Genomic DNA, 12,696 nt, shown 5'->3' with positions numbered 1-12,696 from the left:
TGCGTGGGATAGCTCCCTAATGCGCACTGCAAAGATCACAGATAATTACAAAGCCTTTTATTTACAAAAATGTTGAATACACAAAATACAAATGCATATTCATACCCCTGTCACTTCCTCTTCGCTTCGTATGCTAATTGACAAAAAGGCTATTAAGCATGCGTAGTTTGTTCCCTGAAATGGGTAGGTGGTCCTTTTGTGAGGAGTGGTCACCAAAAGGAGGAAGTAAAACGAGTCTTCCTCGTTCTAAACTTTCAACCTTTTCAATGCAGATGTGATTAATGGCTGGTAGAACTACCTGTTTCCTGTTTTCCAGGACTGTTTCAGTGGGTTTCTGGAAACAGGAGGTCTGGTGTTGTATTGATTAGTTTCTCTGTTTGACAAGCAATGAGTTATTAAATCCGGGGTAGCTTATCTTAAATCCGGTTTCTTCTAACCATCCTTTAACTTTTAACTGATTTCAGCAAAGCTTATCTATTCATTTCAACTAAATCAGCAACATCTATTGTTAACTGTAACCTTAGCTTTTCTCAAAGTTTCAAAATTAGTGTCTCAAGGATCGTCCAGTCCAGGTGTCCATCCAGCACTGCCACTGTAACACCTAACCCACATCACCCAGAGCCAGAGGTCTCGTAAACATCCCAGAGATAGTGACTGTGCAACCCCCTTGGGCAGCCTATTCCAATGCCTGACCACCCAAACAGTGATTTTTTTTTTTTTTTTCTAATATGTAATCTAAATCTCCCCTGTTTCATCCTAAGGCCATTTCCTCTTGCCCTGTCACCACAGGCCTGGTAGAGGAGACCGGCCCGCACCAGGCCCCAGCCTCCTTTCAGGTACTTGTAGAGGGCCATGATCCCTCCTGCGCCTCCTCTTCTTGGAGGTTTAGCCCCTTGAGGGAAGAAGCCTTACCTCGATTTTTGACTCAGTTTGAACCTTCAGCAACCAGCCTGACTAAACCGTACTGAGACAACCCCCAGGCTGCTTTCTGGGCTGCCACTAATGTGTAGGGCCTGCACCTGCCGATGGCGGAGATCTTCCCCACCCCGAGTACCCCCGAGATCCGCGACCCGCGCCGGGCGGGGCGGGCGGAGGGCGGCGCTGAGGGCCGTGCCCGCCCTCCCGGCCCGGGCGGTGCGGAAGCGCAGGCGGCCGGGGCTGCGTCCCCGCCGGACCCCGGGGGGCGGAGCGAGAGCCCGGGCACGGCGGCATCCTCCGGCGCGGCCATCGCCGGGCTGCTCCATGGAGAAGCGGGGCCCGGTGCTGCACATCGTGGTGGTGGGCTTCCACCACAAGAAGGGCTGCCAGGTGAGGGGGCGCGGGTGTCCCTCGGCTCCCGCCTCTCCGCTCCGCTCTTGCGCTTCCTCCCGGCCCTCCTCGGGTCCCCTCCCCCGCGCCGAGCGGCGCCTGCCCGGCTGCCGCGGGAGGGGCGCGTCCGGCGGGGCCGGGGGCTGCGCTCTGCTCAGGGGGCGGCAAAGGAGGGGCCGGGAGCCAGCGAGGCCCCCTTGGCCGCGGCCTCCCCCGGCCGGGGGATGCCTGGCTGGGCCGTGACTTGGCTCGCCCCGGGCAGTTCGTGGTCATGGAGCTGTCTCCATTCCCGCCCCTCGCCGGGAGCGAGGCGGAGCGAGGGCCGGCGGGGTGCGCTCCCGGGAATGAGGAGCCACGGAGCACACCGTGGCACCCTAGCTTTTCCGAGTCGTGCGTGCTTAATGCGTTCAGATAGCGAATTCTGAGGAAAAACACGCAAATAATGTTTTAATCTACCTTCCTCTATCCCTGCCGGCCCATCATTGAGTGCTCACAGGTGCATCTTGTACCAAACAGCCCCAGGGTAACAAGCCCACTCTGGATTTAAGTTTGCTTTGCCTGTCTCTTCCCCCCTCTCATAAATGCTTGACTGCTTCATGTGGCCTGTAAGGTAGAAGGATTTTGTGTCATGTATTTCATAGCTGGTTTATGTTCTGATTGTTTTAGTTCTTTTTTAACCCTTGAAGCAGGAGATGCGGTTGCCCAGCTGGGCTGCCCACACAGTTGCTTTGCTATGACGAGCAGATACACCGAATGCTGGATTTCTTTTGAAATAAGTGAGTCTTTTTCAATACTGAGTTCTTGGCCTTCATAAAAATTGCCAAGACACTAATGAACATGATGGTTATTGTTATACAAGGGTTGATCTGACATAAACACATTCCATACAAGGTTGCTGAGAATTAAGTCATTGCTTCAGCAAAAAATCCAAGCACAATTCCTTAGAGGCTAAGGTGCAGTATCTCCATTTCTGAAAGATGTGCATGGTTTTCGAATGCGTTTTTTCTCCTCAGGGTTCTCCTCTGCTGTTCGCATATGGATGTTCACAGGATCAGTTCCTGTGAAGTAATTAGATCATCTGGGTTGTGAGGTTTGTGATATTTATCAGGCACTCTCTTGTCAAACACTGTTACAAGGTAAGCCTTAGTTGCATATCTGTTGGAGGAAGAGCATATTTTTGCCCTCTCCTTGTTTTTGGCCTCTTGGAAAAGACCTTGGCTTTTGTTTCTTCTGGAGTGTGTATTAATTTTCTTGCACATTAAGCAGTGTTGTTGCAAGAAAAACAAAGAACACAAACCCCAACAAACCTTCAAACTATAAATTAGTAGCAGTGAATTTTATTTTGTTGCCAATAAAATGTTTATAGAAGTATGTTTTGAGGTGTTGTCAAAAATAAGGTTGTCAGAAATTAGGTTGGAATACCTCTGAACTGAAGTTTTCTTTATCTCAAGAAATGACCTGGAGAAGCTGGAGAGGAAGGCATTTTGGAAAGGGGACAGGGTAGCTGAGTCACAGGGAGAACTGCAGGAATAGAATGACAGTCAGTAGAACCACAACCAACCAGGTTTCCTAAGGGAGAGCTAAACAGAAATCTAATTTTAAATGTATCCTGCCTCTGACTTAGCAGATTTTTTTACTGAACTATGGAGAACATTGCCTAAAAGAACTGGAGACAATGAGTGGCTCAGCTATAACCTAATGAGTTTGACATCAATAGTATGCAAGACTCTAGAGAATTTTTGAAGAAAAGAATAATTAAACTAGGTAGACTGGGTCCTATATGCATTTGCTAAAGATAGATCATGCCTGACTGGCCTGCATCTTTTGTAAGAATAAGTGATTGAATTCCTTTCTCTGTGAAAGAAATGGAGTAGCTCTGATCTGCTGGGAGCTTGATAATGGATCACACTTATTTTTAAGGGAGACATACAGGAGAATTAGGGCAAGAGCTGGTACTTGGGTAAAGAGTAGTATGCAGGAGAGGAAGTAGAAACAGATTTGAGTCAGGAGAGGAACTGTTGGTTTGAAAGGTGCTTGCAAGAAGTATTTCTCAAGATTGAAAGTGGTGCTGTATTGTTTACACCATAAAATTGGACTGTGATAAACAAAATTGAGGAATCAGTATTTCAAAGGAAAACTGAAAAGTCATGCAAGAGCTGGGCAATAAGGAATGCTGGATTGATAAAAATGGGATGTCTTATGAAGTTGTGCAGTAGGAATGAATAATAACAGTATAAGCTTGGGAACTGACACGAGGAAATGTCTGGAAGAGAAATGAGACCACATGTGATCGAGGCTAAGTCACCAAAGCAATGTGATTTGAGGGCAAAAATGATGATGTATTATGTGATAATATGTTTATCGATGCATATAAATTCTGATCCACTTTTCAGAGAAAGGGATTTGAACTTTCTTTTCCAAAAGCGGATGAGATAGTCCCTGGGCAGTCTGTATTAAAGGAGAATGTAAAAGAGCTTCCCTAGCTAGGCTAACAAAGTAGACTTGGAGGATGTATTCACCTCTGTAGGTACAGGAACATTTTTCCCTCTTCCTCTCCTGCCTCATCACAACTGGTAAGCAGAGGCAGTTATGGTAAGCTGAAATGGGGAACTGAAGTGACCAAAAAGCAAGCCTTGTTTTGGTGGGTTGCTTTTGAGGTAGTTGTTTCACGGGTTCTGTTTGCCAGGTGGACAGCTGCAGAGGGCAGACACACAGGCACAAGACCAGTGAGGGTGAGTCACCTCTCCTGACCCGCTGGCCACATTCCTTTTGATGCATCCCAGGATGTGGTTGGCTTCCTGGGCTACAATGTGCAAAGTGCACATCGCCCACTCATACTGAGTTTTTCATCAACCATAGCCCCCAAATCCTTCTCCACAAGGCTGCTCTCAATGATCTTTAAAGTATTGATAGTAGCCTTTGAAGTATTAGTTGAAACACTGTAGTTGCACTCCAAGAAACTGTTGGAAAGTTAAAAATGAGGAGTAAAAACCAGCTATTTAATCTAAATGAGTGTTGGCACAAGAACTAGTGGATGTGAACTGTCTGAGCATGTGCTGCAGACTGCATACCTGAAACTGTGAAGTGCAGAAAAGCAAAGGACTACAGCAGTGCTCAAATGGACATCACTCAGAGTGAATTTGGAAAGCCTAAGATTGAAAGAGCTAGGCTGCCTGTCCTAATAGGAATCAACTTGGTTTGCCTGACAAGACTCCTCTCAGTTTCTGTTTCCACCTTTTCCCTGTACTAGGAAATACATGTGGAGTTAAGATTTTCTGTGGATTTCTTGATGCTAGGTTCCTTCATTAGCTGCCTTTGCTTCTGCAACTTCATCACTTGAAATATACAGCTCTTCCTGTTGTTTAACTTATAGGATAAGAAATGTGTAACATGCAAAGGCTTTGGTGTGCAGTTTGGAAATGCATAGGAATATCTTTTTCTTTCACAGACTTGAAAAAGAATCCATATGCATTCATTTTTGAAAGAAGGAGAGTCAGAGAATCTCTTTCTGTGTGCCTTTCTTTTTCTGGGAATATGGACTGGGAATATGAGCGCCACAGTTGTTCCTCATGCTCCTTTCAAGGGCTGACTGTTTAACTGGGGTCTTTTTGCTGGAATATGAGAGACAAAGTGTTTTAAGTCTGGGGATCCAGTTACCCAGCCAGTTGTTAAAAGCTTGGGAGTTGCCACTCGGTGTCGTAAAGGCTTTGTGTTATCTGAAAAACCAAAGCACTAAAAATTCTGAACACATTGGGAGGAATTTTCTCTAGCAAGTACGGAGTAAACTTTTGGAGAACCTGCAGGCTTTTGTTTGTCTACATGAGCAGATTGGCATCCTGTTTCTTTGGGCCCCTTAGTTACAGAGTGGAACTGTGAATCTAAGGAGATAAGCAAATAGTGCTGGTTTGCTGTCTCTTTTTGCTAAGGATTAGAGGTTAGTTATGGCAGAGTGTCCAGAGAACAGGAGGAGAAACTTGGCTGCAAACTACTAGGTCCACCTAGTAGTTGACACACTTTCAACAGGCCCATTAAGGAAGGGAATGGCAATTGGCAGGGAGCAGGAATGGTGACTGGTTTCTTGGCTTTGTACACGCTGGCTGACTTATCATGGGAACCCTCACCCTAGTGAGTCATTAAATAGTAAATGTCCTGCAGTGGCCAGAACCCATGGGCAGTATCTCATGGGCAGTATGCATTTAATCATTATTTTCATGCATCTGAAATGAAAGGACAAACATTAAAAATTCCTTTTTCGATCCCTCTGCTATGGATAAGAGGAGTGGCCTCAGGGAAAAGTAACAGCAAATAGCACTTCACCGTGTGTAGTTGCTCAAACTCTTGCCCATTGAAGTAAAACACACAGTTTTGGTGAAGTAGGAGTTCTGCACACTTCTCAGGCTCTGTAGGACTTGAGGCACGAAGGCATTGGGGCACAAAGTGACAGTAAGGGAAATCTGCCACAGAAATGGTCTGATGTGATTTGGAGTATCTGTGGCTGCTCAACTCGCTACCTATTGCAGCAGGTTCTGTTGATCTGCTTCAGTGTAGAGTGGTAGGACTTGGACTTTGGGACTATTTGTGCCTTTCTTCTGGAGCAGCTGAAAAATTCCTCACTAGTTTAGAGGAACTGTGGTAGTGAGTGACTAGTAATTTCAGAGCAAAAAAGGGGAAAGCTTTTTTTCGGAATCATGAAACACTCTCTCATTACAAGCAAGTGATAAAGCACCTAATTTTCCTTACAACACTTCGTTTTTTGAAAGCATTAACCAGTGTGGAAGATCCTTACCTACCTTATAGTGGAAGTCTGTAGCAAAAATGTAACCTGAACAAACCCTAACTAGCAGATGCAAGTCGTGTTGAAAATACATGAAAAGACCTTTGGTTTATAGTGACGGTAGAAGACTGAAAGTCCTGAGGTGCAGTTCTCCAGTTGTGATCACATGTGCTGTGACCATCACTTGAGCTCTGTCTCCAAGCTTTATTTACATGGAGAAGAAGAGAGATAATAGTATCTGAGGGTGTAGGAAGGCTTAAAATATCACCAGTCCTCTAGAATAATCCATTTTGAAGGCAGAGTTAAAATGAGAGCTGATGCATTTGTAAAGGAGAGGATGGAAACATTTCAGTAAAGCTGGAAAGACTTGCGAGTAGGAGAGCTAGGCCCTGTAAACACCCTGGCTGGTTGCTGAGGAGGTGCATGGTCCTTTTGCTGCTGCAGTGCCTGACCTGCCACAACAATCCCTACCTTTTCCTGATGCTGCAAGGCTTCTAAGCTAATCACATCTGAGTGAACTCAGGCCCTGTGTCACCACCAGTGAGGCCACACAGAATCTCACTCCATCTGGGGCAAGGCCCAGCTTTTCTGCACTCTGTGTCCCGAGCAGTTGTGCACATCACTGCTGATCTTGTGCACCAGGTGACCATTGTCTTACATATCCTCTTAAGAGCTTAAAATTATTCCACTTTACTCTTGGCTCTGTTTAACATATGCATTTCTTACTGTGTTGTGGAAAAAAAAATAAATTGTGAGTAGTAGGGAAAGTGAGGAAGTGCCGTGTGTGTCCTGGAATGCTCGGGCTGCCGGTCAATTTTATTTGCCTGGGATCTTCAATCTCTGAAATAACAGCAGTATATCTTGACCCACTTTCTCTGTACTTCTTTGGAGGATGACATTTCAAACTCCCACAGACATGGGAATGGATTACTGTAAATACCAAAAGGCATATTTCCATGGAATCCTAAAGTTTGCTGTAAGGATCTTCAAGGTACTGATGCCTGCTTTCTCCAAAGGAGTGTCTGAGTGCTTGTCTGTGTGAGACTCTTTCTCTGTGGACTGTGCCTGAAGAACAATCCCCCTCTCTTGTCTGACCAGAGGTTTTCTTCCTGGCATGCAAAGGAAACCTAAGATCAGGATTGAAACAGCTGTTACCCGGTTTAAGAGAAGAGCCTGAATATAATCCTTGAGAGGGAAGGATTTAATTCTTCCTCAATTGTGTACATGATCTTCATCATTTGGGAGCTTCAAATACTTGAGCTCTGGAAGATGGTGCTTCTTGTGATCTGCAGAAATTGGCACCTGATGTGGCCTGAGCAATCCATGAAGATGGCCTTTTACACTGCTGCCTAGGAAGCAGATGTCTTTAAGCAGAAATGTTGGCAATTTAGGCTTGACTTTGCAGAATTAGGAGATGTCTAAGGAACGAGCAAGGTCAGTCTGCACTTTTTATCAGCTCTTGTGAACTGCCTATGTTTCCAGGTCTGCTGCACTCTTGATAGTAGCACATTTTTTTCAAGGGGGAAATATTGTTCTCTTCCATAGATTCCATGGGTGGAGAGTTTCAGGGGGACACTTTCCAGCCTGTCTTAGTCCCTCTTTTATTTGCTGCCTTTTGTCTAAGACTCTGCTTTATTTTTTTCCCTTCTTGATCTGTGTCAATCCAGTAGTTGCTGTGATTTTTAGATGTGCTTGATGCTCTTAAACATGTGAGTGAAGTGTATGCTTTGTTGTCTTTAAATTCCTTGTATCTTTCTTTTGGGGGAGCACAGTAGGCAGGTATTATGCAATAGATAATCTTGTCTAGTGATTAAACAAGATCTTGTTAATGGAACAACAGAAACAAAAATAAGTTGAAAAGGAATTATGCTGGAATCAAGCTGAAGTGCTTTCTTCCTATTTCTATTGATGATAACCTGTAAACATTAGCACAATTCCTTTGGTTTTGTTCCCTGCTTTAATAATATTAAAGCACTTTAAAGGACCATTATGAGCATGAAATCTTCTAATAAAGTTAATCATAGCATACATCAAGTACCACAGATTAGGCTTTTGTCAAAAATATGGATTTTATGCTCAACAGTTTGTAACTTTTAAAGAGGCTTTTAGCTTTTATTTGTAAGGCTACTCTAACTGGCATGGGGTGACAATAATTTTAAATACACAATGAATTGCTGAGTACACATATACTTCTATAAACAATACTGCAGATTCTGATCTCTTGTGTAGAGTTAATGATGAATTCCATTTCTGCATATCCATTTAATCCACTTCCATAGTATTTAGTGTTCAGTGTTCAAGAAAAACTTTGGGCTATGGTTGATTTGTTTGTTTCTTTATTGTGTTTCTTTGGTTTTTGAAAGAACCCTGTCCTTTGATAATCTTGCAGTTACTTCTGTGAACTGCCCAGGACGTGAAGTATTTCATACTGAAGGAAGTATTCCATACTAGGTATTTTTTCCATAGTTGCCCTGATAGGCAAGTTGAGAGAAGGTTCCTAAATACCCGTTTGCTGTTATGTAATGCTTCCCATAGTCATCATACTTAACTTTCATCTTGTGATTTGTCTGTTCTTTGTATGTGTCATAACATCTGAGTAGTTATTTAAATATCCTGTGCCAGGAATCTTAGCCGTTCTCTTGAATAAATGAATGAGGGCTAAGTCCATAGAATATGTATTTCTGTACTTCTGCAGCACCTTTAATTTACCTATTTCAGAATGTTTTTGAATAGTGACTTGGGCTCTTGGCACTTGAGGTGGCAACATAATTTACATCCATGTAGAATAGAGGGAGGTTCAAAGCTCTAAAATCACCAGACACAGGTCACTTCAGCAGGAGTAAATTGGAACTTGCAAGGCTTGGCTTTGCGTTCCCTGTCCTAATATCGGCTGACTGGATGATCTGTGCCTAATTTCAGTAATCCATCTCATAGCTTGTATGAGGTGCTGAGTTAATACACCTAGACAGCATGCTGTTTCTAAAAGCAAAGAAAACTGTGAAGATGTGAAGCAAGCTCCTTGCTGCCCCACCATGCTGGGGGGCAGGACACAGCTGCCTGCCTGCTTCCTTGGGGTCACTGAGAGCAGAGTGTGTTCTGTGCTTCATTATGTTACTGTATTTGTGCACCTTCTCAGCCTCATAGGTGGTAGTGAAGCAGATTTGCTGGCTCTCAGGAGAAGTTCTGATGTTGAAACTCGTGAGGAAGGAGCAAATTTGCTAAAAGCAATTCTGGGGCCATCAGATGTCCTCTGGCAAAGAGCCTGAATGCTTGTTGGCTCACAGACCAAGTGATGGCCCACTTGGACTGCATTGGTTCAGCAGTAGATGCTGGGTGAGTGACACTCAATGGCTGTTTCTAAACTGATGAGTGAAAGTGCTTAGAAGTGTGCCTCCTGGTGCTGGCATTTTCCCAGGGGAAGGTGGATTCAGTGTATCATTTGTTAACTTGTTGCCGGTTGTTGCCAGCTCCTTGCTATTGGGGCCAGGGTGTGGAGCAGAGCTGAGGGAAGGCGTGTCTGAGTCTCAAACTGAGGTCTGGGTGCTGGCCCTGGAGACGGGAAATGCCACAGTCCTCGCTGGGTGTGCTCATTAAGAGCCCAAAATAGGCATTGAGAGCCAATCTCTGGGTGAACAATTGGCTGCTGCTGATCCCGGTCTCCACTGGCTGGGATCTGTGTTGTACAGACATCTCTGTTAGGGGTAGAGATTGGGGTGCCCTCGCTTGTTTCATCAGGGAAGATGCTCTCTCTTGCCAGAGTTCATCCTTTATGAATTCTTGCCTTCTGTAGTGGTACGAATCTTGTCTTGATGGCACGGAATTCCCTAGCATCCCTTGACTGGAATGGTTGCAGTAGTATTAAGTTCCTTTTCGGGGAGGAGTGTGGGGTGGGTTTTTTTGTTGTTTCTTTTGTCTTTCTTTGAAGAGACTGATAAGAGCCAAACATCCAAAGCACAGTATTTATGTAGGGTTTGATCTCTCTGACTATAAAAATAAAGTGTTAAATAATTGCATGTCTAGAATGCATGCTAGCATGACGTTGAAAACAAAGGTTTTGGTGTTTCAGGTTATTTTATCTTTTAAGGGCCTCAGTAAGAGTCAGAACTTTGCTAACCTAGTCAGAGTTTTTGAAGCAAACTTGAATGATGATATTGTGCCTACAAAGAGGGCCTTAGAACTTATGTAAGTGGCCACTCTATGGCTTTAGCAGTATGGAAATGTGAGGCAGTACCAGTTTCAGGAGCTGAAAGGATAGAAACAACTATGCCCTGCCTCCTTGTAATACAGGAATTTCTTCTGTTGCTATTTGTGTATACAGTGCATTTAAAATATATTTATACGAGTGTGTATTATATGTATTTATCATATATATTTTTGTATGCATATATATATGTATTATACATAGTTGTTACAAATATTCATATTTATATAAATGTATGACGTATATTTAAAACTCTGCTGTTAGAGGTCATTATATTACTGCATAGGCATTATTGTTATGTGCAAGGGCTCTTCAGCTTGCAGATCCTGATCTGTTGGTTCTGCTGTGCAAAAATGGGGAAAGTTTGTTATTTAAATTCAATTGTTATGTAAATAATAAATTATTCTTAGTGCTGAAAGACAGACAATACTCAGATTTTGATCTGGCTGTGTGCTGCAGTTGTTATGGTGATTCAGACAAAGTCATTGGTGTGCTGGTCTTCTCTGGGTCTGGCTATGCTAGGACTAATAAACTGGGAAAACTGATTTTAGAAATCCCTACTTTGGGTAAAGAACAAATACTTCTTTATAAAAAGATATCAAGTTTTAGATGTAATTGTTATCTGTTGGGGGTTTTTTGGTTATTGCTCCTTAGACTTATACTCTATTGAGTGTACTTCTGCCTTTCTTTTTTAGAAAACTTAGAAATTTCAGGGTTGATATCCTGGAAATTAAATGTGTTGTAATGATTTATGAAGGGAAAATATTTTCTAAACAGAAATGTAATTAGTGGGTTTTGCTGATCTCCTTTTCTTCATTTCATTTCTTTCATTATCCTACCTGTTTGTTGCAGTCGAAGCAATGGGAGGAATCAAAGCAATTGTTTAGAGGATGCGGATGGGTTTGCTTCCTGTAAATTAGATTCTGTAACTTACTGGAAGTGTCCTGGGCCTTTAATATAATACTGTCATTCTAAAGATTTCAGGGTTTTTTTGAGATTAAATAATCTCTCCATTGTACCAGTGCAAAAACTTACTTGGATCCAGGTGTTTTTTCATAACTTCCCTGAAGAGAAATCTTCCAAAATACCTGTTACACTAAAGAGGAAAGTTTATATTGTGACTATAATTCAAATGTGATAGTAGATGTAGTTGAGCAGGATGGGAAGGTTGTACTGACTTGGCAGCACATTTTAAATTATCACTGTCAAGTGCTCACTGAGGATTCTACTTTGATTAACAATTAAACACTTTTCACAGATAAGGAGAACAACCTGCCCTGAGTGTAAAATTAATGCCAACTGCCTGTAAAATGTTTGAGTGCAATAGTTTAGCTGGACATGCACATATATGTGGAAATTCCTGTTTTATTAGTGTCCTGTTTTAACCTCTCTTCTGATTGTGTACTTGCAATTTAGTAGAAGACACTATCAACACATTTTTCTTAAGACAAACTATAATGTTACTTCCTAGATGTAGGAACTGAAATGCATTTTTCCTTGCCTGCTCTCATGTTTTCCTACTGTGACTTAAAGAATGTGTAGTAAATGTATTCTGGCTAGGGAGTGCCTTTACAAGGACCAAAATCAGATTTCCTGGATTTTTTTTTTTTTTTTTTGCCACTAGAATTGTGTGTTCATTGGTGCTTTGAATCCAAACTATTAGATACAATACAAACTGCATATTAAATGTTAGCTAATGCTGCAGAATTTCAGAAAAATAAGAAATGTTAGTTCCAGAAATTCAGTTGTACTTCCATTTAAGGAGTTCTTATAAAGTAGATTTTATTTTGACTTGATAATTCACAAGAGTTGAAGTATTTTGTGTAGTGAAGGGCGTAGTTATTTATTTCTCCCCTAAACCTCAAGACAATATTCTGTATTGTTTTTAGTTCTGAAATCCATCAGGACCTATCTGCTTACAGAACATGATCGTTTGAACAGGCAAAAAGCATTGCCATCAAAACCCCTTGACAGGCTTGAGCAGTATTTCCAGCTGGAATGAAGATCCCTGACACTTGGAAGAATAAGAAATGAATGGAGATAGTAGTTCATGTTTTATGTAGTTTATTTTGAAGTCTCTCAGGAGTTCAGCTTTGAATTTAGATTTCATCTTGTTCAGGAGTCTTCTTTAATTCAACTGGGGAGACAAAAACCTGTAAAATTTTCTCTGGCAGTCAGCTCTAAAAACTTGTGTATATATCTTCTATCGTGTTGACTACTGGGCTTTATGAAAAGATTTTATTTCTCACATTTGCAGGCATTTTTGTAGTGATACATATATTAATGATATACGGGGACATTTGGGTGCATGTTTATGCATGCACATGCATATATGGATGGATTTACATAACAAGCCATTATATTTAAATAAAAAATGAGCTCCTCTTTCTTCATTCTGTGAAGATGGTGAAAA

The 12,696-nt window shown here is 42.4% G+C and overlaps 1 protein-coding gene across 1 annotated transcript in view; it reads left to right on the top strand.

Annotated features, from left to right (window-relative positions):
* The first annotated feature begins 251 nt into the window (after window positions 1-251).
* Window positions 252-12,696, top strand: part of AVL9 (AVL9 cell migration associated) — a 42,355-nt gene continuing 29,910 nt past the window's right edge. The window contains exon 1 of the mRNA XM_063406827.1: window positions 252-1,308. Coding sequence (XP_063262897.1) covers window positions 1,003-1,308 — 306 coding nt within the window. The 5' untranslated portion in view covers window positions 252-1,002. The remainder of the gene's footprint in view (window positions 1,309-12,696) is intronic.

Source organism: Prinia subflava, chromosome 1 (assembly GCF_021018805.1).
Source record: "Prinia subflava isolate CZ2003 ecotype Zambia chromosome 1, Cam_Psub_1.2, whole genome shotgun sequence".
NCBI classification, from domain to species: domain Eukaryota; kingdom Metazoa; phylum Chordata; class Aves; order Passeriformes; family Cisticolidae; genus Prinia; species Prinia subflava.
The sequence above is the reverse complement of the archived record's forward strand: the minus strand, read 5'-3'. Positions and strand labels throughout refer to the sequence as shown.